Source organism: Limulus polyphemus, unplaced genomic scaffold, assembly GCF_000517525.1.
Source record: "Limulus polyphemus unplaced genomic scaffold, Limulus_polyphemus-2.1.2 Scaffold21, whole genome shotgun sequence".
NCBI classification, from domain to species: Eukaryota; Metazoa; Arthropoda; class Merostomata; order Xiphosura; family Limulidae; genus Limulus; species Limulus polyphemus.
Window position 1 is genome coordinate 337493 of NW_013665631.1, and position 26627 is coordinate 364119.

General features: G+C 35.9%; 1 protein-coding gene across 4 annotated transcripts in view; it reads left to right on the forward strand.

Moving 5' to 3' along the window:
• Positions 1-2318: 2318 nt before the first annotated feature.
• Positions 2319-26627, forward strand: part of LOC106458247 (metallo-beta-lactamase domain-containing protein 1-like) — a 31654-nt gene continuing 7345 nt past the window's right edge. Inside the window, exons 1-4 of one of the 4 annotated variants that reach the window (XM_022384524.1) lie at positions 2319-2999; positions 5319-5449; positions 10118-10329; positions 25457-25620. In XM_022384524.1, the coding sequence (XP_022240232.1) occupies positions 10167-10329; positions 25457-25620 (327 nt within the window). In that variant the 5' untranslated portion in view covers positions 2319-2999; positions 5319-5449; positions 10118-10166. Of the gene's footprint in view, positions 3102-5318; positions 5450-10117; positions 10330-25456; positions 25621-26627 lie in introns of all 4 variants that reach the window. The other 3 variants (XM_022384506.1, XM_013917730.2, XM_022384516.1) reach the window with 3 other exon arrangements.

Sequence of the window (26627 nt, forward strand, 5' to 3'; positions counted from 1 at the left end):
CACAAAAATATAGATTTTTGTCGACTGCATTGAACTGAAATTGATGTTAAAATGGTTACATCTTTTTATAACTGATAATTGAAACCGTCGGTACTTGGTGAAACTCAATAATTACATAATTGAGGAAAAAAACAGACAACTATAAGTTTCACAAGTACTTCATTTATTAACGACCATGGTTTCGCCAGTAAAGACATCATCAGGTACAGACTGAACTCCTTCCTTCCTACCTTCTTGGTAGAAGTTTAGGATGTTAAGAAAAATAATTATATTTTCCTATCCTGAGGTGGTCAGAGATCTGTGTCTCATTTCGCCTCGCTATTAGAGATTCTGCTCCTAGCTTGGTAAGTATTTTGATTTTAAAATCCATCAAGATCCGAAGGGGTTTGAAATACAACCAATGACTTTCAGAAACTGTTGTTATTCGTGAAAGTAAGTGTTGCGTCATCGAGGTCACGTGACTGGTGTGGCGCCACCTATTTTCTAGAACTATCCTGTACCTTGGCGAATGCTCTAGTATTTACTAGATATAGGGTAGTCTGGTATATAAAAGAGGGTGACAACGTGACGGGGAAGAATGTGTGTGTAGGTAATGAGTAATTGAACTGCAGTCAGAGAGAGACGTATTGTTGAAGTTAACGTTCGTTCGTTATAGTGTTTGTTTTAGCGCGAATATTGAAATTAAATGTATCGTAAAGTTATATTAGGAAAGAATAAACCAGTTTTATTAAGTAAGGACTTGTGTCGCTAAAGTTTCATCTTTTAATTAACAAACGGAGACGTAACAATATGTTGGGATGAGTCTTTAGAATGTTACCACATACAAACTCACCAAAACGAACGTGATTGATGATTAGGATTAATTTTATTTTCTATCTTATCTTGTGATAAAATGTTAATTGCAGCTGACATAAACTTTCAACTAAAATATTATTCCTCACAAGAATATATAAAATAAGTATGGAAAAACTAAGTTGAGAAACTAGAAGGAGAGCAGACTAACAATCGTTAAAATGGGCCACTATTAAAAAAAAAGTGTAGATGGGAAAGGAACTGATAAGTAAAGCACAAAGAAGAAAGAAACAGCTTAAACATCAAAATGAACACTACCCATGAAGTGGTATTCGATATAATTTCCAAAGAAGGGAAGTGACTTTTTAAAAATAGGAAGAAATCGGCCAAATGAGTTGATTAAAGAGTGATAAAGCAGTGGTATTTGACGACAAAATAATGTTGAGGGACGGATGTAGTTCAACAGGATGAGTCTAAAACCAAGTAATGGATATAGATGAGTCTGTAATAAACTCATCATCATCATTATTTGATGGGTCAGAGACGTAATTACAGTCAATTGGACCAATTTGGAACTTAAGACACAATAAGAGGAGAAGAAAGTCCATTGATTAAAAACAAATAAATACAGACGGAATTGACTTGGGAATGAAGTTCGTTAGAAAACTACCTGAAGAAATGAAATATTTAATACATGGCTTCTTATTCTCGTAATGAGAAAACAACAACAACAACAAACACGGAGACCATAAAAAAAGAGATAGAGATGCTCAGGTTGTTGTTGTTTTTTCTTTTACAGGCGACCTTAACAAAGCCAATATTTTTACCAGTAGTCTGAGATGTGATTCCGAAAATACAATGAGGCTGAAATCCAGCATCGTGGAAAGAAGATAGAACATAGAAAGAAAACCGACGGCCCACGGACCGAGTCCGACCCAAGAAGATATTTTATACGTCATTTTTTATCATATTTTATTTTCGCCAAACTAGTAAAACGAAACTGTGATCACGCAAACCAGTCCCGTGACGGTTCTGAGAATGCTTTTTTCTTCTTCTTCAAATTGTTAAATTTGTTATGCTGTGTAAACCTTTTACAAACCGGGGAAGGTAATTTACAATTATACTTGTCATAAAGACGTTAGTGTTAGGTCTAATACAAATGTCTTGTGATCAAGTATAATTGCAACTTTCTTCAAATGTTAATTTAGCTATTTATTCATAACTGAAAGTCTATAACGAACAGTAGGTATTAAAATTCACATTAAGCAAATATTTTGAACATACTTTACCCCAGGGGTGAAATTCTCAAAATAAAAGTAGAGGTACTCAGTTGGGTGAAGTGGACCTGTTTTTAAAAAAGAAAAAAAAATCTACGTGTAAACATAAAAAACGAAACGCAGCTCAAGTAAGTCTCGGTACTAGTACCGCCATAAAAAATAAGTTCTGGTATTCAGTACCGGCAACTTTTCACCCCTGCTTTCCCTCATCATATAGTTTCAGCGCCAGACTACAGTGCAGGTAAGAAACTGGCCCACGAGCATAAATAAATTTCCCATCCGCGTCTGATAGAATATCGTCAGAAGGAAGATTGGTGTCAATATTATGCAAGAAGACCTTTAGAGCCAGCAGGTGGAATTGTATGTGAACGTAAGGTTTTCAATAGAAAAAGCAAATGGAAGACAATGGGTGCTGTACAGTTGAAGAGAAATGCGAGGCTGAGCTTGCAAAGTGAAGTTGAGAACTTCCAGTGCTTGAAATGAAAAAAAAAAGGGGGGGGGGCTGATATTCAAATATTTTAGTTTTAATGAAGTGTTACTTAAAACACATTCTCCAGTATTTTAATTATTTCTGGAATATACACTGAAGGTGCATTGCGTTAATAAAAATTATGGAACATTTTAAAAACAATTAAAATATTTTAAAGTGGAAAAAATAAAGAAGTGAAAAATATTTACTCACCGAAAGTTCGTGGACTTGAGTTATTGTAGGCAGGATGTGATATAGTGGACAAAAAATAATACAGAAAATGTTCCTGAATTGGTGTAGTGTGATCATAAGCAAAAGAAAGAGCAGAGAAGGTAAATCGAAACAGGTTCAATGTGAAGATAAGTACAACAGCAAGCAAACAGAGATATTCAGAAAAAACAAAAAAGTTAATTAAAAAGGCAGAAAATACGAGAGTAGAAAAAGAACGACTGACGTGTTTGGTAAGTTCGAACGGAAACCAAGTTGTTTACTCTTGCCATACACGTGGTTTTAACTGTAAAATTTGTGTGATTTGCTGATATTGATTGACTCAGAATCACTAGGTAACACAAATTTCACTTATTAAGTAATTTTTTTCTCTTTGAAATGATTGTTGGGGAACGCGCTAATAAACAATAGTTTACGGTCTCGGAATACAGTTTTTAATTTTTGATTGTGTACTTGAAAACGTTGAAAGATTGAGTATTATAAATTAGTTTTTACACAACTTCACAAGTACCTTGAATCTTTAAATTTAATCATATATCAAATTAAAATTTTTAATTCATTTTGTTGTGTAACATTAATAACTTATGCTCCATTGAAAAATTAAGATTTCAGGTTAAACTTAAAGTATTAAGTATCTAATTTTAAGGAAAATAAATTTCATTTTCAGTGAAAAGTTTTTGTGACCATATTAGGCCTGGTAGTGGTATAATTATACGTATGTATCATTGTATATGGTATCATTGAACTAACATTATATTCTGAAGTCATTGACGATTTACTTTTGTCATATGAATAGGTTAGTGAATAGAACATAATGTTTTGGGACAACATGTCCCATGCTGAAACTAAATTACAACTATTAATGAATACATTTTTAAAAAATCTTAAATGTTAAATATACTTATCAAGCTTTCTCTTAAACTCACTTAAATTTACTACCTTCACAACATCCGAAGGCAATCATCCTGTTAGAAAAATCCGAAGAATTAAACTTAAAATAGTAAAATTTCAGTATCTGAGTATTAGGCTAGTATTATTAGTACTAATAGAAACATAGAAATTTAATAAGCAAACTGAACATCTTTTGACCACAATATGTATGATAAAAAATCAAAAGTTTAGACAATAGACCAATATTTTTTTCAATGATTTAAAATTATTTTTTAATTTTTGTCTGCTTTCTGTTTAATACCAGAACTATTCAGTTGGAGCAAACATGGGGGCAGACAAAAGTTTATTCAAAATGTTATGTGTACCTGTACTGTAGTATAATATTAGGCTTATTGGTTTCATTAGTTTGTCAATTATTGGCATTTAAAACCATAATATTAACAGTCTGAGTTAGTTACCAGTATATTTTCCACATTCCAAATAAGTGGATTCAACCAGATCTTGGAGATATGGAAAACAAAATGAAAAGATTACATTTCAGTTCTAATGAATCTCTGTATATTACTGAGAAAATTCAAAGGAAATACCTAATCATAGGTTTTCAGTTTATATTTCACCCATTTTTATGGACTTTTCATTTTAAGTTTGAAACATTATTTTCTCTCATTCTGTCAACAGAGTGGGAATTTCGTAGTGAGGAGCTGGTAAGCTCATCTTCTGAAATTAAAGGTGCTTATCAGTCCATAAAGGTTTTCAAACTTTAGTGAGCACAAGATGTAGTTTGATAAGCACCTGTGTTTGGGTACACAAACACACTATACACTTGGAGGCAAATAAATTATTATTTTTATTTACTGATATGATTATCATATTGTATGTTAATCTGTTTCTTTACAAAACACAACATTATTTAAGTCTACTTCCTGTCACGTTTAATGTAGTTTCACCTTGAAAAACTACAATTTGAGATTTTAATTTTAACCTACCCATTGCTGCCTCTAAACTTCAGAAGATGTATATTAATGAAGTTTTTGATCCATATCAAGAAATATGTGGCAGTTATGCAACAGTTAAACAATTCCAGTGCAATAAAAACTGAGAAAGCCAAAGGATTATGGATGTCAACATCTCATTTATTATTTGCAAACTTATGTATAATAATTGGTAGATCATTAAAACAGTCATTGGTTTGAGAGATTTTTCTGTATCGACAAAAAATTTTCTTTCACATTTCAACTTATGCACAATATTTTTATGAATTTGCAGTTATGATTCAGAACTATGCTTTCCTAAACAATATTGTGCATACCAAGGGTGAAATTCTCAAAAATAAAGTTGAGGTACTCAGCTGGGTGAAGTGGACCTGTTTTGAAAAAGAGAAAAAAATCTAAGTGTAAGCATAAAAAAAACAACAGAGCAGCTGAAATAAGTCCCGGTACTAGTACTGCCTAAAAAAATAATTTATGTTACTCAGAATTTTACCCCTGGTGCATCTAAGTTGACATCACTGTAAGTGCTCTTTTATAAACATACAGTATTGTGCATTTTTAAAGAATCATAACAAGATTTGTCTTTGACAATGGAAATAACATAAAATAAGCAACTTTTTTTTTGAAGTTTAATCATTTTGTGTGACTTCTGATATTTATTTTTAAACCTAGGGTCTGGCTTATGGTGAGAGTGAAGACTTTATTCTGGTCTCTTGCTGGTTTTTCCTGCCAACCCAGTCTGTTGCAGACTGAGGATCAAAATGCTTTACCTGAGGCCTGAGATGGTCATCAGGGCTAACAAGGTATCTCCCATCAACCTTGACCAATTATCACTTTTGATTCTTTTCATAGCTGAAAATCCCCTTTCACATTCCCCTGTATTCATAGGCAAAAGAAGAGCTATTTGAGCTAATTTGCCTAAGTGGGGAGTAAGATGAAAATGTTCATCAAGAAATTTCTTCCATATGAGAAAAATAACCTTTCATTTGCAGGGACATGTTTTGATACAAACTGTTTGAACTGTTCCCACACATGCATCACAGCCTGCTGGGTGGCTTACTTGACTGTTGGCTTCCTTCCTCTGAATCATGACCATCAGACTCACAAGAGAATAAACATTCAGAGTAATGAGTAATCAGATTCTTAAGCTCATCTACAAGATGTGTCGCATGTTTTTGTAGGAAGTTTACTATGCCACCCTTCGAACCAAGGTTGACCATCTGACCCAAATCCAACAAGCTTTTTCTGCCATGTCTGGATCCCAATATTCTCAATAATTTCTATTGGCTCTTTGCTTATTGCTTCAGCACATGCATTGCTAACATTTACCATCCTAAGGAAGAAATTTTGAGGTTCATTATCAGTCAAAAGACAAATATCTACTGTTTCTTACTCTGTCTGTAGAACCATCAAATAATATGAAAAAGAATTCAGAACTGTTTACATGGTGTATTAATTCTTTTACTGCCACCTTATAAATGCATGAAATAAAGTCAGTTGTTCCTTTATTGTTCATGTACATATGACCAATTTCAACTCCACTGATGGCTTGTAGTTCACACAAGTGTTCAAAAGAGCAAATAGACATGTCATGTTTTGCAATGCAGTATGCTGTTGTAAAAAGCTTCTTTATCTTGTCATTTTACTCACTGGATAAGTACTTTAATGCCCTGTTAAGAGAAAGTAAATGAATATTACTTACTAAGGCAAAATTAAAAATTGCTTTGGAACTAAATTAAATTAAGCTATTTCTTAATTAGGCAATGCTAATCCTAAAGCTGATTTTTGTATGTTTTACAGAATTACAGCTGTGCCAATTCATATTCCCAAAGACACTTGTATAAGTTTGGTGAAATGAATGATAGTGTAAGCCAATTGGAAAGTTGGAGTTTATTTGGTTTTATTTGCATCCCCTTTGAAGTGAATGTACCAATATTTCCACCTGCTTTATCATTCAAAATATTGTATTAGGGTTTCACTCTGCTTCAATTGGGGGTAAGGTACTTTGGGATTTCCAGAGTATGATAATAACTTTTACTATGCACTGTGCATTGCAAAGCAGTGCTGTGTGTGTGTAATCAGGGAGTTGCTAGAAACAACTTCTTGGTGTAATGTACATACGTTGTGTTTTTTATTGTCAGTACAAACATATGTTTAGGGATTACAGTAAACTTGTCATATAGTGGGTGTTGGTTCTTTGCCTTCTGCATTTGTTCATGTTTGAGGTGCCCAACACTTTCTGCATGTTTTGAAGAGCTCTTTGAGGGCATGTGAAGTCTCAAGACCCCACAAACAATTGGGAATGGCTATCAGAGAAAATTGGCCAATTTCTACTGTGGGCACAGAACATAACTCCCTCATCTGCATTGAACTCCAACCAAGGCCACTTATTCTTCCATGAATGGTTAACTTTTCTCCTTTTTGAGAAGTGCATATGTGAACTCTTGCTTATTTGTGGTATTGAAGGTGCAGGTGAAAATAAATCTGCATGACTATTAATCTCAGACCTGTCCGTGTTAGTTTAGTTAGCACTTTCAGTGATGTTAGATATAGGCCTAGGACAAGTCCGGACTGAAGAAAGTTGTGATCTTTTTTCTTTGGGTTCAGTCTCATGATCAGAAAGTTCATTCACATTTTGAGGTTTTCACCAACAGTTTCTTAAACTGAAATGCTCCATTGTTTGTTTCATTTTCTCACAAGCAGGCTAGGTTACTGAATTATCATTAAGCCAAAACTATAAAAGCAGGCCATGTGTATTGACACTCGAGGCAGTGCAATGTTAAAATATTCCTGATGAAACTTGTGAAAGTGTAGCATAAGGAATGGCCATTTTAGCCAATTGCAACTTGGCATTTCATTTTGGTTTTTGTGAGATTATCTCCTTTTTTCAGCAAGTGAACTATTACTTTTACCACATTTTCTCTACTGTGTTAGAAATATACCATTTTTGTTTTCAGGGTATTTATTTTCTTCATATATTTTACAGCATACAAATAATGTGAACTGTACTGCTTGGTGCATGCATGGTGTTAAGATACACTGATAAGACAGGTTTGTGTGTTTGCAAGGGCAGAAAGGTGATTTATAAAACTGCAGGTACAAGGCATCTTTTCTGCCTTCCAGTGCAACTTTAGGACATTTTGTGATATCTGGAGGGTCAGTTCAGTGGATCCTCATTTGTGTCAAAATGTTATGCCACTGTGAAGGACTATGTATGTCAACTCCCAGTTATTTAAAATGGTATGCTACCTGAGGATTTTCTTTAGTACCAAGAATTATTGAGGTTTACTGTTTTGGTACACCTGCAGTTTTGTTTAGTCTGCTAGTGTACTATGAAATTCCCACCCTGTCTGTCAACAATCATGTGACTTTGGCCAGCTCAACATCAACCATAGTTATCCTTTTATGTTGACTTTCTCCCAAGGAAACAATCCCATTAATATCTTTGGAACAACTTCACAAAATTCTCAAATGCTCATTTTTCACATTGACATCACAATTGGTTGTTAGATGGCCCTTGCCTGGTAAGCTGAATTTTCTTTCCAGGTGGCTTGAATGCTCGCTTATTCTTGCTGATGCTTTTCCCTGTCTGACAGTCGTTCTCCTTAGGCTATCTTCTATAGTTCGTGCATTAGAAATATTGTATATTGTTTGTTTTTTCCAACTCCTCAACAAATGCTTCTTTCCTTATGTAGTATTTCCAGATTGTGGCTTATCATATTTGTCATTTGATTATGTCTTTGGTATCTCAGATTTAGTACTATTTAGAGGATATTCTGCAGAGCAGCTTGTAGACCAATCCCAATAATTTCTTAAAATTTTGCATCACATAGCTGCCTCTCTAGCTTTGAGATTCCTTTTGTCTCTGGTTGAGATTCTTCAAGTGGAATGGAATGTATAGCAGTTCTTTTCTGTTACCTGTTTAGTTACTGCTTGTTCCATGCCTAAGTTATGCTTGTTAACCAGGTATGATTATCCCATCCTTTTAAGAGTTACAGGGACATTTAGTGTTGATTCATTCAATTAAAAACACACACACACACACACACACATATATATATATATTTCCTCTCCTTTATAATATGAGACTCCATCTTACTGTCATGCTTTCAATTTCAAATGGCAAAGTATGGTAGAGCTTTGTAGGTTACTAAAGTTGAATCCAATTTATTGGCAGGTAATAGACATCAACATAGACATGTGGCATTAGTTTGAGTCTCTCAGCAATAACAAAGTCAAGATCAGTTATTCCAGGTGCATCAGCAGAGATACCTGTTTGTTTGTTCCTGCTAATCCCATGGGGATCCTGGCCCTATCATTGGTGCTGCTGAGAAGTGAATGTACTTTGTGAAGAAGCTGTGAGCACACACTGTAGAGATAGAAGAAGATCATGAATATGAAGTCAGCATCCACACAAGATTCTTGAACTCTTAGATGCTCTAGTTGATATGGCTTAAGAGTTAAATGTATGCATCTAATATGCTAAGGTAGTAGACATACATCTTCGGCTCATTCACCATGTTATATAGTGTCTTAAGAACCTTGGATATTCTAACTGGTGTCAATCATAGCAGCACCTATAATGCAGGAAAAGTATTCTATTTCTAGGTGTACATGTACGTAATACATGCTTTAAGTATAGTTACTATCAATAAGTGTCAACTGTTCTTCGTCAAACTTGGAAAGATGTAGAAAAACTAAAACAAAAATAATTGCAATTTGGAGGTATCTCATCCATATATTCACTGTACTTCGTTAGCCGTGATGGTCAGTTGGCTTCTGGTCATTATACAAGATTGATTTTAGTTTATGGCTGCTTGTACCATTGTAATGACAACATGATTACTGTTGTTGATCCTATTGGAACATCAATAAGTTCTTGAAATGCTTACATTTTATCTAAAAATGTTAATTTCATGAAACTGTACATCATAAGTGGACATGTCAAGTTGTTCCTAACAATGGATGCTGCCTGATGGGTAAGTAGTGAAGTGTTAAGAGAATAGTGAAAAAATATCTGATAAAGCTTCAATAATGCTTATGTTTTAGAAACTGAAGTAATAAATATCTTAATTGTACATAGTAATAATAAAAGTTCATTCATAAAACTTATCTGTATTAAATGTAATTTAATTCTAAGGAGAGAGTAGAAGCATCAACTTGTATAAATTGTTGTTCTTAGAAGCTATCCATGAAGAAATTGCATAAAAGTAATTAAAATCTTGGTTTTTCATGCTTTTTTAATTGTAAAAAATTCATATTAAATTAAAAATAAATTCATAGGACCCATCACTGACCATGGAATTGACTCAGTTTTTCTTTACAGTAATTTCTTGGTGTTATAACTTCAGTATTTAAGTTTTCAATTTTTAAAACTGAGTATTGTTGAATCCATACAGTTTTTAAAAAGTGTCTTGTACAAGAACATGATGGTTAGAAGGAATACTGTTAAAGTATTTTAATGATAGCAGATTTTGGTGTATCTGCATTGTTGTAGGCTCATTTCCTTGTGCGACTATCATGGATATTTATCATATTGATGTACTGAAAGAAGGGTATTCTTATTTGAGTGAAGACAAACAATCTCTGGTAGCAAATGGCACTTCAACACTTGTGAAAAGTCCTGGAGTCAATGTACTGGTGGACACATTGAGTGCATGGGATAGCCACATTCTTATTGAAGGTATTGTCTTTTTTTTTAAATAAAAGTAACTTAAAATAATGATTTAAATGTACTTGAAATTGGCTTTTTAATGTTTCTACAGAATTTTTGTACCTTCCAGTCATTTATTTTCAAACCACAAGGGACACAAGATTATACAAAGAAATAGTGAAAAGTATTTTGTTTAAAAACTCTTGCAATCTATACATTTATTATTTGTTCACCATTTTGTCTACAAAAAAACTCCAACACTGAAAAAGAAGATGAAATACAAAAATGTAAGACAAAAAATGTATAACATATGACTTAAAATTAAACTTAGAAAAATAAGTATGATTATCCCATCCTTTTATCAGTTACATAGTCATCTAGTTTGAGGTTTCATTCAATTAAAAACAAATATATATATATATTTCCTCTCCTTTATAACATGAGTTTCTATCTTGCTGTCATGCTTTAAAGTCTTTTATTTTACATGACAGTAAAATTATGTTAATTCTAAACAAATCTTTCTTACTATACAGTATCCTATTAAGAGGAATATAATAGCATTTCTTAAAAATTATTATTAGTCTTATTGTGATGTCATATCACACAAACTACTAAACTTTAGATCATACGTCATCACCAGCACAGGTATTATATATTTTATCAAAATAAAATAAACTTATAGGCTTGTAGACATTAGAAAAGTTTGAAATTGAATTAAACATTATTACTTGAACACTGTGGTAATAAACAAAAGGAAGCAGATGTATGTCAGTGAACCTGAATCAGAAACCAAACTGGTTTATAGAATTTTAATGATTTGGTGGTGGCTTAGCCACTGTATGTAAGAAAACCACAGAAATGAATCCTTTTTGTTGACTCAAGTTCATCAACAGTAAAGATTATGAAACAATTAAATGATTTTTCGCAACTGAATTTTACATATCTCTTACAGAACATGTGTCATTTTGAAATGGTTTTACCTCCACTAACCTAAAGTTATCTTGATCATGGACTGCCCTCTAAGCATTGCTATAACAACACACCAGTCTTTTATACCTCATTAGTTTCGTGCCATTTCAGAACACATGCTAATCATGTGGCTACCATCCACTGATCATACTGTGTCATCTATACTACTGCAGATAGCTCCCTCTACTATTCAAGCACAATCCTCACTTTCTTGATTGGCATTCTATTGTGTAGACGTGTGTTTTAAATCACTCTCCATATGACTACAGAATTTTGATTGTGCTTGATTACAAATTTATTTCAGTTTCAACTTCAAGCTTCAACATTGGTCTCAGGGTTGACGATGTCTGCTGGGGAAGTACAGACTTTAGTTCATGGGAAGTTCGTGTCTTATGTTCAGCTGATGATTTCTTCCTTTCACATTTCTTTCCTTGGTTAGGTGTTGTTGTTTTTCCAAGAGATCTGTAGTAAGTTTTTCAGTGTGTATTACTCACTCCCAGTAGGTATACGGTATACCCATGTTTAGTGAGTTTATGTGTTGATTGCCCTAATTTCCTCACTTGATAATTTAGGTCTTTCATGTCTTCTCTGCTCACTATTTGGTAAGTTAGATTTTTATAATTCTTTTACCATCCAAGTTAGTTTTGTTTAAATTTGCATTTAGAGTTTGATTATTAATTTGTTTTGGATTAATTTTGGGTATATGTACAGGTTTTGCACAATAGTTACTGTTTGAGTAATTGTAGCTTCAGCCAATTTTGTGGATGTGTTGGTTCATTATTTATACTTCCTTTCACTGTTTAGTTTAGTTAGATTGTAAGTTTATTTTTCTTTATTACTAGTCACGTCTAATTGGAGATGAAATTTGAGTCAAGTTTTGTTATTTTTATCTGGCTGCCTCTTCATTCTCCTGTTCTTCAGGGTAGGTCTTACTTTCAAGTCCTTTGTCTTATTGGTTCTTTGAGTGGCTTATTAGTTCGATATTTATGCATCTTATATTCTAAGTTCCATTAGTGGTTTTGTACTTTAGGTGTTGCTTATTGTTTTATGTTTTAGGTCAAATTTTATAGTTTTGCAACTTCGTTATTTTTATGTACTTTATAGACTCTGTAAATTTCTCGGCTTTGTTAGTTCATTAGTAAAGAGTACTTTCTCTAAGTATGTTTAGTTTTAGTTTATGTGTCATTTTGGTTATACTTCGCAACAGTTCCATGGGTTCTGTCTGAAAGCTACTGCCTTCAATTCTGCTCACCCCCCTCTCCCATCCACATAACAGACCTCCTTCCCTCCTCCTTGGGATTGTACCTCTTCCAGTTACCTTGCCTAGTCTATTCAAAACCTACAACACGAAAGGGCTGTTGAACAGGTGGTACCCACTCAACCTGGGTTGTACTCCCATTTAATTCTTGTCCCTTGAAAGATGGGAGATTGGAGACCCATCATATACCTGTCCCAATTTAATTCTTATCTGGAGCCACATCACTTCTACATGGAGTCCAACCTCTCACTTCTGGGCATCTATTTCCCCGGTATTCTGGATGACCAAATCATTGTGATGGATGCCTATCTTCATATTCCAACTGCTCCAATGTCACGTCATTTTCTTCAGTTCATCCACAAGGGTTGCATCTTCCTCTGTGTGTTTTGTCAAATGGTGTGCTCTTTTGCCCATCATTTTCACTCGGTTGGTCTTCGGACTCTCCTTTTCCTGGACGACTGGCTCCTGCTCACCTCTTCCTGTGCTCTGTTGATCAATCACACCTGCTTTCTTCTTCAGGAAGCTAATCAGGTAGGGTTTTCTGATCCAGTTGGAGAAGTCCATTATTAACCCCACTTAATATCTTATTCCATTGAGCTCAGCCTTCTTCACTTTGGATCAGGGATTTTCCGCTTGTTGGATATTGATGAGCCTTCACCAGCTCCTCCACCTTTGCATGTTAGATTCTAGCTTTGGGTGAGAGGAGGTAAGATTGTTTTGGAAATTCACATTTTCTTATACTGCAAGCAAATTTCTGATATATATTTACCTCCTCTCACCTACTTCCCACCATTTCTTCCCACTGATATGCCGGTGTTTCTGGTTTTTACCTGCCAATTCTCAAAAGAGGATTGTGCTAGAATAGTAGAAGGAGCTAGCTGTGCTAGTATAGATGGTGAAGTATGATTGGTGGAGGGTAGTCACATGATCAGCACATAAAAAAAGACTACTATAAAAGACTGGTGTGCTGTTAGCAAAACATTTTAGCAATGCTTAGAAGGCAGGCCAGGATTGAGATAGTTTTGGGTGAGAGGAGGTAAGTATTGGGTTCAAGAAATTAATGTCACTTCTTTTAGATGAAAAAACCCGAACAACTTATGTATCAAAACATTTATTAAATGAAATAGTCTCCATTCTTATTGATGATGCTTTTCCATCTTTCAATTAGGTTGTTAATGCTCTTATTAAAGAAATCACTTGGCTTTGAAGCAAAAATATGTCAATGTCCTCTTTAACACCTTCCACATTTGCATATAGAATGCATCTTTCATCACCGGTGACACTTCTGTCCAAAAATGGTTCACGCACCAGAAGAGACAGAGTAACGTTCACACGTTGGAAACAATAATCATATATGGAGTTTTTCCATATTCCTTAGATGTTTGTGTATTGATTCATGAGAGACATGCAATTTCAGGACCATTTCATGAGTGTGTTGCCTTGTGTTAGACTCAACAAGTGTCTTCAGAGCATCAATATCAATTCCAACATGTCAGCCCTGAACAAAATTTGCTGAACCATCATTGACACTTACAAATGTTTAAAACATTTTCATAAACTTCTTTGATATTCTATGTGGCTAAAGAGGCATTGTTTTCCTTCTTGTATTCAAACTACATTACTTGCCGTATGTGTGTCTTGTCATGTGCCATCACTGTAAGGGATTAGAGTATACTAGACATTACACATTATTTAGGCTACACTAATATGATGTTTAGGCTGTTTGTTTAACTGTTATAAGTGATGTACATTTTTTGGGAGTGGTTAATGATAGTGTTCCAACATGTGACAATAATTTATTGATGACCTAATATCTATTAGAAATACATATTCAGTGTAAGAAAATGTTCATTTTAAATTTCCAGACGTATCAACTGTTTTAATAGCATCATTTTAAAAATAGGCTTTCAAAAAATTACAGTCATACACAACCTTCCAGTTTTAATTTACATACATGCTTTACAAATATATATATATATATATATACTAATTTTTGCTGCATGGATAGGAATAATGAAATAAAATTACATTCACTTGAAGGAAAGCTATCAGGAAGATTACATTCCCTTATATAAATAAATTGTTTCTTTATTTAATCCTTGCAATATGTTCACTTTCATTGGTCATAACTAAAGGAATATGGATGGACCATGCATTTTTGATTGCGAAAGTCAATTAAAAAGTTCAAATTCCTCAAGCAAAGTTAAATTCCTCGAGAATGTAATGTTATGATCCCTGATGCTAAAATAGTAAATGAAGTCAAATAATTTAAATATTTTGAAAGAAAAATCACATATATGAAATGTACATAATTTACAAAAGTCTCTCAACTATCAGACGTTTAGTTGTAATTATTTAATCTCTTACATTTTCCATAAATGTAAAGCCTTTTACATTGGTGAAATTGGGTGTGTACTGTAGAAGTTAGAATCAACTGCACCAGGCTGATTTTCATCACAACAGACTCAAACATATCACTGTTCAATTTAAGAATTTCTTTTTCTCTCACTATTTTAGACATAATCTAACAGCATATTACTGTACACATAAAATCACTCTTTATAGTTACAGAATCATTGGATCTTAATTAGCAGTGTTGGTGTACATGTATGTTCTTATCCTCATCCCTTCATCTGCTCTGCATTACTTTGTTGTCATGCATATCCCTTACAATCACTTTTTTGTGTTTCTTTGAAATTTTCCAAATAAAAGCAGTTTAATGTTGTTTTAAATGTTTTATGATTTTCTTTTGATGAATCAGTTCTACTTTGTTATAATTTTTGTTCAGTTTGTATTCTAGTTTTTTATACACTATTAACTTGAACCTTCTAAATTTTTATAATTCTAAAAACTTGTACAATACTCTAGGTGGTGTTTTTGCTTTTAATGTTGCTGTCAAATTAATTTGAAAATGTCTTTAAAACTGTTCATCTTTTACACTCTTGTAAGTGGAAATGAAAGCAGATCTGTTATTGAATGTTCACCATACACTTTTCTGCCAGATATATAAAGTCTCATTGTGGGTTTGTGTAATTACTGGGCATATATATCCCAGTGCTAAACCTCTACTTCCCCTTTTCAGTATAATATATAAAACCAGTATAAGAATTAGTAATTGCTTTCAAGAACTTTCCTAAACTTGTTGTCCTAAACAGTTGTCTAAGAATTTACACTCATTAATTTGTAGAATAATTTATTTGTGCACTAAATCATTTTGTGAAATAATTTATTTATATTGTTAACAAAACGTAGCACAATATTTCAAAAGTATATTTAATTTCCGAAACTACATACTTACCTCTCTGCACACAGTGCCTATTCCACATACTTCTGATTTGAGGTTATGTTCATGCCACTAGCCTTGTAATCATGTAATCATAGCCTTCATGTAATCATCATGTAACAATAGCCCTTTGCCAATAGGATGGCAACACATACTCCATGAGCAGGAGATCCCCATAAACACTTGCAATCAAACTTAACTTCATTCTTATCCTTCGCACTGCCTTTAATGGTCATGTTTCTTTAAGTTTAAACTTAATCACTTTCATGAGATTTCTGCTGCCTTTTTGCAGTGTTGACTTTTATTTGTTTCCTTTTATTTTTTTACTAAGCTTCATTTAAAGCTACAATACTGCTAAGTAATTGAAAAAAAAAAACAGTTGATCGGGAAAATTACTATGACGATCATGAATTCTCAAGTAACAGTAACTACTACCTTCTCTCGGGGTTCTGATTATGTTGTTAATGCTGTTCCTACTTTTTCTGTGGAGGCTTGTTGACTGCAAAAAACATTACTGCTATAGTTCATGTTATGAGTTCTTTGATGCCATCCGTGTCTCACCTCCAAATCTTTTTGTGAATATGGTTACTCAGATTTGTTCTTTACTTTCTCTTTCTCCTATGTAATTTGTTTTTTCCCATAACTTATTACATGGCCCTTACCCTAAGTATTATTATTATTTTCCTTCTTCTTTACACCCATTCTATTGCTTTATCCTTCTTGACTCCAGGATTTCTTTGCCATAGCTTATGGCTGTTCCCCTTTTCTGTTCTTGGGCTCCCAATCTCTGGAGTCCTTTCCACCTACTTGGAGGGCTAACCTCCTGTTTCCAGTAACACTCTCTAGTACTCAGTTTTCCTGTCTTCACCTTTTTCTTATCTATCATCTTCATGACCTGTACTTTCTTCATCTCCTATCTGAAGCCCTACAATGTGTTCCCAATAGTTTTTCTGGGGATCTGTGGTCTGTCCTTTTTAATACCTTGGCCAAGGCTTCATCTTCTACCTTGTCCTGACAACTACTGCCTTCTATATGCACAAACTTTCCCTTATCACTGGTCTTGTGCTCCAAAATACATCCATGTGTTACAGCTGTGTTGTAGCATGCAAATGAGCATGTGACAATCTTCCACCAATAGGAGTGCAATACACACCCTTCTAGTGCAGCTGACTCTCTCTATACCTTATAACCCAAAATTCGCTTCTTGATTTCACATACTCATAAATGTGTTTTAATTTAGCTTCTTTTTACTTAATTTTTAAAATGTTTTGCCTAATTAATTCAACAAATGACTATGTTGTTTTTACATTCTGTATTATTCTTTAACAATTTGTGGATTGAATTTGTTTTATCAACTCAAGTTTCTTTTCTTTGAATTCTCAAAATAGTGTTACAATTACTGTTTCTTTTGTAATATTTGCCACTGTACAACAACATCATTTATGTGAATTTGGGCTCGGGTATTTCAGTGAGATGGTTTCGGCCTTCTTTTGCCACAAATTAGGTTCTATCCTGTGGCCTGATATGGCTCTTGTACCAGGACCAGATGAACCAATCCCTCGTGTGTTTGGTTTGTATGAAGACATTTTGGATAGCCTTTTACCACCTTCTTCCTTTTTCATGCAGTCAAGGGCTATACCTATGATTGTTCCCACATTTTTTGTCAACCATTCCTTGACATAATTTCCCAGGTATAATACCTTTTGTTTATTTGTTAGTTTACTCTTCATATATATGGATTTCATATAATAATCCCAGTTACATTCTGGAATCTGCATTTTTTCCTGGACTCTCAAACCTTCAAGCCTTTCATTATGGCATGGAAATTACACCCTGAAAATGTAATGTTCTTTTCCCAGGCCCAGTTTTTCCATTTGCATCTACCTCTTCCTCACTTTGTTTGTTACCTTTTCCTACACACCTCTCGTCACCATGTCTATCCACCAGGTATCTGTGGGGTTTGGTGGGAGACTTGTACCCTCCCTTTCTATCCTCTGTTGGTGGGATCTTCTTGGAGATGCACACTGTTTACTCTAGTGCATTTCCCTCCTCCAATTCTTCCATGCCCTTCATTTGATGCCATATTTTGCAACTGTTGGTGTTTGGGAGTCTTCCAATCTCATTGTAGTCCAAAAAGGTGCCTTCTTGTTGATTTTCCTCCTTGTTTTTCGACATTATTATGGCCCGTTCTTGTGTCATGCACTCATTCTTCCTCCTTTTCAGATTTTATGAATAAACCACATTTTCTACGTGCATTCACCATAGATACTTGGGTGCTTTATTTGTAGAAAGGACTCTCCCTTTCCCATCCTCCACTCTTCACAGACCTATTATTTATCTCCTCCTTGGGATCCCTTTTTTTTCTCACTAGCATCTATCAGAATAGGTAGGGTTTCTTCTCATTTGGGACACTACTTTACCCTTCTGTGGAGTTCTATTCATGTTTGTTTACAATTCATTATTTCAACAGAGATGATGTCCTGTAATTATTCTCCAACCTGTACTGTTTCATTGATCTTCTTTATTCTGCTGTAGTGTGTTTTTCTTTCACCCTTTTGTGCATTTTTTTACCAGTTGTTTGGTTACCATGGTGGATGTCTTGAATGCTTCCCTTCACATACGTATTTTCCCCTTCATCCCCACACCACCTTTATTCTTGTTCTCTGGGGTGTCAGGTCTTTTCATTCTGAGCTTTACTGTTGAATCTCTTCAACTCCCTCCATTTTAGTCTGGTAGTCATGACCTTTGCTCAACTTCTATGTTCACACAGTCTAAAGTTTTCTTCATCACATGGAAGACTGGCTGCTTTTGGCCCCGTTTCATCAGGCATCTCACACTCGCTTGCTTTCCAAAACATGCATACCTCTGCTAACACTAATAGCTATTTCTCAATCTTCATCTTTGCCATCTAACATTGTGTTCGCTTGCTCCAGTTTTTATATACCCCACTCGACTGCCCTTGGAAATGTCTAATTTGCCAAAGTTTATGCCGGCTTTCGCACACCCTATATGCAGGTACTGTATATAAGCATTGTATGTAGACAATAAAATCACTCTTTCTCATCAAAGTGTGAGCATTCAGACTAACATTTTGTGATTTACATTTTCTTAGTTTTCACTTTCTAATAATCTGGAATTCTTTGTTTTGTTATCCAGAGAAATATTTCGTTGAACTTGTTTTTTGTTCTTTCCTACAAAAATAAAGTAAAAAATAAATGGATATGAAATCCCATGTAGCGGTTTCAAGCACGGAAGCTACTCAGCTTTCGTCTATTCCTCCTTTGTTATCTAGTGGTGGTCAGCAGTTGGTGGTGGTGGGGGAGGGGAACTCTCCGTGGAAGCTGTCCATGACATAATTCGGGTGAGATGGAGTCCTTCATACAGCTTGGGGGTATCTCTCTGGGAGGTGCTGATTTTAATTTTCATTCTCAAACGGGATATTCTGGGGAGAATATTCTGTTTCCTGTTCCTTCTTTCAGCCACCTTCTGCCTAATTGGGACTGTAGGGTTGTTTTACATGCTTTGTCACATCATCCCTTCGAACACATGGCCTCCTGTTCATTATATCACCTTTCCCTCACAGTTTATTTTTTATTGCTGTTAGCTTCCGGATGCTGTCGTTCTGATTTATCTGCCATTCATGTTCAAAGAACTCTCTGTCACTTTCTATCTATGTTTTGCTGTATCTCGAATGATCGTTTATTCCTAAAAACTCACTGACAGAGAAGGTAACAAGTCATTTTCCCCTATTCATTTACCTGGCATTTCTCATCTTTACAGTAGATCAAACCCAGATTGTTTGTTATGTCCCGTCAGGGCACTCGGGTATTAGGTAGCTCGTACAGAGCCATTTCAAGGCCCTTAGAACAGACTTTTTATTCATTGGGATCCTGCAGTGTCCAGGGATTTATCACCTGTTACTTTAACCAGATGGCTTCAGAAGTTGATCCATATTGCCTAATAGGGCTTATCTGTTAATGATCACAATATGCTCCATGTCACATCTCACCAGATTCGACACCTCTCTATGTCTTTGACTGCTCAGTTGAACTGTTCTCTACAAGATGTTTTGTAGGCTGGTATGTGGACTTCTCGCATCACGTTCATATCTCATTACCTTCACGACCTGGCAGTTTCATCTTTGCTGGGATTTCATCTTCCCCCTGTGGCTGTGTTGACTACCTCTACTAGATTTTAACAGGAGGGTGAATAATGTGTTATCTGACTTACAGTTATTGTTATTTTCTCTTCTACTGTCCCTATTGATTTCTTTTGGATCCCACTCAGTGACGAGTGTTTCCCAGTCGGGTATGCTTATATTTAAATTCTGCACTAGCAACCTTTATATTGGTTCCTGGTTGCAATGGGCTCTGTCGAGATGAGGGGTTCCGTAAGACCATCTGGACACAATTCTGGATGGTGATATCTTATTACCATATTTCTAATGGACAACTACTCATGGACTATCATGAGTAAAGCTAATGGGGATTTTGCCAGCCCCTGCTGATCTTAGAGCTGAATCAGTTAAGATCAGTTTGCTTTTAAAAATTAGGGAATGTGTTCACCTGTTGCACTGTCTCTAGAGACCTGGGTGTGGTAAAGACTCCCCTGTGCTTATGTTACCCCCTTACTTCTACTAGTGGAGCTTGGGAGTACTTACCACACCCAGTTCCCAGTTGCTGGGGATGGTGGACTGAGGATTTTCCTTTGGAGTGTTGAGTTTTCTCTTAGGAACACTGTCAGGTCTTATGTTGTTCATGCAGGGGGTCAACTATCTCCTCGTAAATCCAAATGCAATGCAGTCCCATCTTTAATTCTTGGTGGGATAGTGTTCCTCATCCTCTCCATAATTCCATGGGTCAGTGGAATTCTCCTTGCCCACTTGGTGGAGGAATAAAGACAACTGTTTGTAAATCCACACTGGATAAGTTCTGGACTTTGGTAGAGTATAGCATATGATCCCACCAATCTAGACCTGGGATGTTGCCTTTTGGACTTCTTCAGGTTGACCAGAAGGATTGTCCACTTTGGTGTTGTTTTCTTTCTCTCATAAATCAGATGGTTCAAAATGCATCATTCTGTGGTTACTGGTAGTTATCCTATCACAAATATATATATATATATACATGCAGTCCAATTGCTCTGGCCACCAATGTGGGATATGGGTACCATGACCCCTTAAATCCAACCCAAATTGTGGAACCTCGGCTGTTTGGTCAGAGTTGGACCATCATAATTGTATTATATTCCACCCTTTTCAATTTTCTGTAGTTCTGGGTGAAGAGCATACCTGTTCTGGATGTACTACGATGTTCCACACTTTGATACCACTTCTCGTGGTAAATATTTGTTTTCTGCAGATGCTTTCTGTATGATCTCTGTTCTCACCTGCCTCTCTGCCTTCTGAATGTGGGATTCTAGCTATTAGTGTCAGCAGAGGTATGTTTGTTTGGAAATACATTTTCAGTTTAGGAAAATGATAACTTTCTGTTGGGGAAGCTACACATTTGAGTTGGCTTGTTTGGTTGGAGAAGTCATTTTTGTCCCGATCCAAGACATCATCCTTCTTGGGGTTTTCTTTAACTCCTCCCTTAGTAGGGTTCAGCCTTCTCCTCTTCAGTTGTGATTAATGGAACTAATGTTTATCAGTGCTGAATCCTCTCCTTCATTCACTGCTAATGAGGTTCTGTCACTTTTGAGTACTTAGGCTTCCATGGAAGGCCTTCTTCCCTTGAGTCATGCTTCTCTCAATGGCTACTTCATGAACTAGGGAATCTTGTTTGGGATCCCTTGGATTGCATTTTCAAACTTCCCCCTTTCTACAATTATTTTTGACCTGGTCGCTCTACCGGGTCATTACCATGACTGGCATTCCTTTTCCACCTCCCTGTTCCATGTTGTACCTTTCACCAGATATATCCCATGGGTTGTGGGCATATTTGGTCGGGTTGAGTTTCCACATTACTCTTTTGGAACTTCTTGCAGTTCATTTGGTGTTGGACCATTTCCTCCATTTAGAACAGAACTGGTTGGTCATGATCAATTGTAACTGTTTGACCATTGTCTCTTCCAACTCTCGGTTAGGGATACCTATTCTCATTCAATTTCTTTTTGAATGTTGGATCTCCTCTTCTGGGTCCACTCATTGCATATTTGCTTGTTGGCTTATCATGTCCTGGGTGCACTCATTCTTGTTGCAGATCTGTTATCTTGTCCCCACAGAATGATCCCCAGGTCTTCCAATGGTTCTTCTCCTAGTGGGGTGCTCCTCTTCTAGTCAAATTTGCCACTGTCGTTAAGACCACACTCCCTCTGTTCTGATCTCTGGTTCCTCTTCCATTGGCTCTGGCAATGAATGCTTTCAATCTGGATTGAATCGATGATTACACTCCTACCTTTCTTTTCCGAGGTTTTGTCTGTCATCCAAGCCACTTCCTATTGAGTCCTTCTCATTGCCTCATTATTTTCTGCACAACTTCTGTTTCTGGTCCTTCCACAGCTTCAGCGATCTCCTCTTCTATCCAGGTCCTTTCTCCTCCAGTAATATTTATTGGTGTTTCATCCTGCCTTAGTCACACTCTGGCTTCACAATTGACTTTTGTCTGGTCCCATGTGAGGCAATCTGGATTCTCCACACATGTGGCAGCCCATTCTATTTGCCTTTCTTTCTTGGTGGTCTGTAAAAGACATTAGCATTTTTTTGCCATTGGTTTCTGCACCATGGTTACTTGCTTTCAAGTCCTTTCATTCCTTACCATTCCATATTTCATTTTGCTGTTTGACAGTGATCTGTTTGTGTCAACCATTGCAGACTATGTGGTGGCCTTATCTTCTACCTTCTTTTTGTTCCATTCCTGCATGTTTTCCCCTCACATCTCATATCCCTCTTGTTTTCATTCTTTTTGTCTTCTCAATTCCTTCTTGCCCTCTGCTCCTTCAAGAATGAGATTTCACTGTTATTCTCCATGTCCTTACCAGTCTCCTTTCAAACCATTGACTACCTGTTCCATATCCCACCAATGGTGGTCATCGTAAGTCAGATTTGTTGACTATCAATGTATCTGTTGTCATTATGTTTTCCTTCCCAAGACCTCAGTGGCTTGTGAAGGAATTCTCAATTCACACCAGTATTCCTGCTTTCCATTTCTTATATGTCTTTCCCATTATGATCTGGATCATCTCCTCTGCCTATTTCGTGCTCTATGATGTTAATCTGCTTGCACATCTTCCTTCATTGGTTCCAGCTCCCACCTCCTTTTCAATTGGAATCCTTCTTCTGCCTGTGACCTTTCCCCTGTGACCCTTACCTGTTGGATTTGCCAACTCATTCGGTTGTCTTATTCTTTCTTGTCTTCAGTTTCCCTTTGTATTATCATTGTCTCCTCCCACTATATCTCATCTTGCCCTATACCTGGCTGTTCTCTTCTGTTGTCTGTTGGTGGAGATCTTCCAGGCTGGCAGGTGGACTACACCACACACTTTCATCACACATTATTTACATTTGGCCATTTCCTTCTCCACAGAATACTGATTGCTGCCCATGCCATACTACATATCTCAACTTTGAGTGGGTAATTTTTCTTTTCATTTATTTCTTACTCTTACAGTGGCCCTGTGTCTTATGTAGGATCCCACTTTGTGATGAGTGGTGTCTGTCCAGGTATACTATTCAGCTAGGGAACACCCATTCTACCACCTCCTGGATGTTGGTTCCTAAGTGGTCTGGTTTTAGATGTGAGCTAGACCTGCCACAAGAATCTGCACTGTATGGCCTTTAAGGTCTATAATGCCCACCGTTGAGATGGGATGTTCTGAAAGACTGCTACTAGGTTCATCCTTGTGGTATATTGCATCATAAATGTTCCCATCTCAGTCTGTACCAACTCTTTGATTATCATGAGTAAAGCAGGGAAGGGATTGCTGCTCATCCATCCATTCCTGGTTGCATACATCAGGTTCAACCTGCTTTTAAAAAGAGGGTTCTGAGGTCACCCATTGCACTTTCTACAGTGTCATGTTCCTCCAAACTCTCTACCATACTATCCCTCCCCCTCTTTTAGTGGATGCTTCCTCTGATATGTGCTCAATCTCACACAGTTGAGCATAGAGCTGTGGTGTTCTGTTGGTGTAGATGATATGTACTCTTCTTTTACTGCAGACTTGAGGTACAATTCTAGATGCTGCCTGGTGATGGATTGCATGATTCTGCTGCATGCAGTTCAACCATCCAGCTTGGGATCCCTCCTTCCTACTGCCACCTGGATATCAGTTCCTGGGTGGATGGTGTTGGTTTCGTAGTGCAGTTGCACACATGTGCTTACCTGAGTTTTAGAATGGAAGTTCTTTTTCCCTACTGATTCCTGGGTGTGAGGTGAAGATGGTAAGGACCCTCCTTCTACCATGGCCAAGATGATCCATTCTCAGTGCTGCCTGATTTTGAACTTGCAGTTGACCCACTCTGCACCATCAGACGTGTCAATATTTTTTTGGATGTGCTTTTTTTTTCCACTCATTTAGCAACACATATCTTTACAACAGGCAAGGAGTATACCTGGTACAAATGTGGTGTGGTCCCCCATAGGTGTGTTCCTCTACACGGAGGTGTCACACTCCATGGGCTCTCATTGAACACTTTTTCGTAACTTTTCAATGGTCCCTCCACCATTTCAATGTGGGATTCTAGATATTATATGAGAAGAGGTAAGCTATTCTATGGGAATTTTTCCTACACTAAAAATGTATTTATAATAGGTACTTACCTCCGCTCATACTTTCCACCCATCCTCACCACTTCCGATGCTTCTGTTTGACCTAATCTTGAAGTAAAGATTGGGTTGATCTACAGTATAGAGGGAATCAGTTGTGCTAAGAGGGTTGTCGCATGCTCAGTTTCATGCGCTACAATGTAGCTGTAACACTTGGATGGAGGTGGGAGCACAAGGCTAGTAGCAAGTAAAAATGTTTGCATAGAGAGGGCAGTAATTGTCGAGAAAAGCTATTATGTGAACGAAGGTAAGGATCTATCGAAGTACATTTTCAGTGTAGGAAATTGTTAACTACAAAAGAACTTTAGTGTAAATTGATACATGAAAATTGTTTATTTTTTTGCTTGATTCATAAATCAGCACTATTATCATATTGGTGGCTCAGTGGATAGTGCTTTAGACTCTTAGTCAAAAGTTGCAGGCAGTCAAGGCTTGCCTGTGCCATATCATTGCATCTGGTATGACACTTTATCCTAATGTTTTCAGTCTACCCATTATATTGGGTAACTGGGTGTAGTTTGTAATGGAATGGCATCTCATCCAATGAAAATGTGTCACTATTCTCGTGTGTTTGTGCCATTGGAAACTGGAATTAAGCATTGGCCTTAGGAAGGCATCAGGTGTGAAGTTACTTACTGTGATTATTTTACACCTTTACATAGACTTTAAACAAGCCATTCTGTTATTGCATTTTTTTAATAATAATTTTGTACAATTGCTTATAAAACAAAAATAACCAATTTATAGTGAAAGTGCTTTTTAATATTCCCTTCATCAGTTATCATGGATCAAAACAAAAAATATGTTGCATAGTTGTATGTATGTGTATTATGTATTACCATGCTCTGTGTTTCTCCAATTGAGATTATTTAATTTCTATAGGCCTGAAAAGAAATGGATTGACATGTGATAAGATAAATTATGTTGTGTGTACGCATGGCCACTCTGACCATATTGGGAACCTCAATCTCTTTCAAAGAGCAACACAAATTGTGGGTATGAGTATTTCATCTGGGGATGTTTATCAGATTCATCCTTTTGAAAAGGTTAGTTATGAGAATTTGTTTCCTTTTCATAATGCTTGAAAATTACTTGAACGAGTTGAGAAATTAATTTTGCATTGGAAAATTGATACTCCCATGAAAAAGTTAACTTGGACTAGCAGTATACTTGTGCATCTAACAATAAAACAGTATTCCATGTTTCAGTTTAACTGCTATGTTTGTCATAGATGTTATAAATTAATGTAGGATGATACAACTTTATTAACATTCACAGATGACAGTAATAAAGTGTGTGCTATTTTCTTATATCATTGTTTACATCATAAAGCAAAAAATGTCTGTCCAAGTCTCAGTGACAGCATGCCAGACCTTAATCTCCTAATTTGTGTCCAGAAGTAGGACATTGCACATGTGTTGTAAGAAAATGTGATCAATGTTACTATATAACAGAAACCAAAACTATCATCATATTGGATATACTGAAATTAATTTTTTAAGACATTAAAGCTTACTCTATCCTAATACATGTTAGGCAGTGTTGGATAATTTTCTGAGACCACATTAAAATTAGCATAAGTCGTAGTTGTAACACATTCTTAGAATTAGGTCATACAGTGAGTTTAATTGACTTATTTTTTCAAGCCACAATTAAGCATTTTCATCACAATTATTAAAAAGTGAAACGTTTATGAATATCTGTAGTCTTAAGCCTGCAAATGATAGTGGTACTTATGTAACTTACTTTTATCATGTTTTAATAAATTTATTGTTACAATTGTAAAGTGTTAAACATTTATTGTGAATATACTTGACCTAAATGCATGACCACAAACAAGAAAAAGTTTTTAAATTACCAAACATTTGGTTTTTATACAAACTTCTCAACTACATTTGTTTGTACAATTTCATTGTTATTTTAATAAGTCAGCTTCGGGAAACCAGTAGTGGTTGGTGCTGAGAGATTCCCACCAACCCCCATCGTGAAAGTTCCAACAGCTGAGTGTAAAATGGCAAGCACACATAGTATCTACGTGACAGGGAAGCTGGAT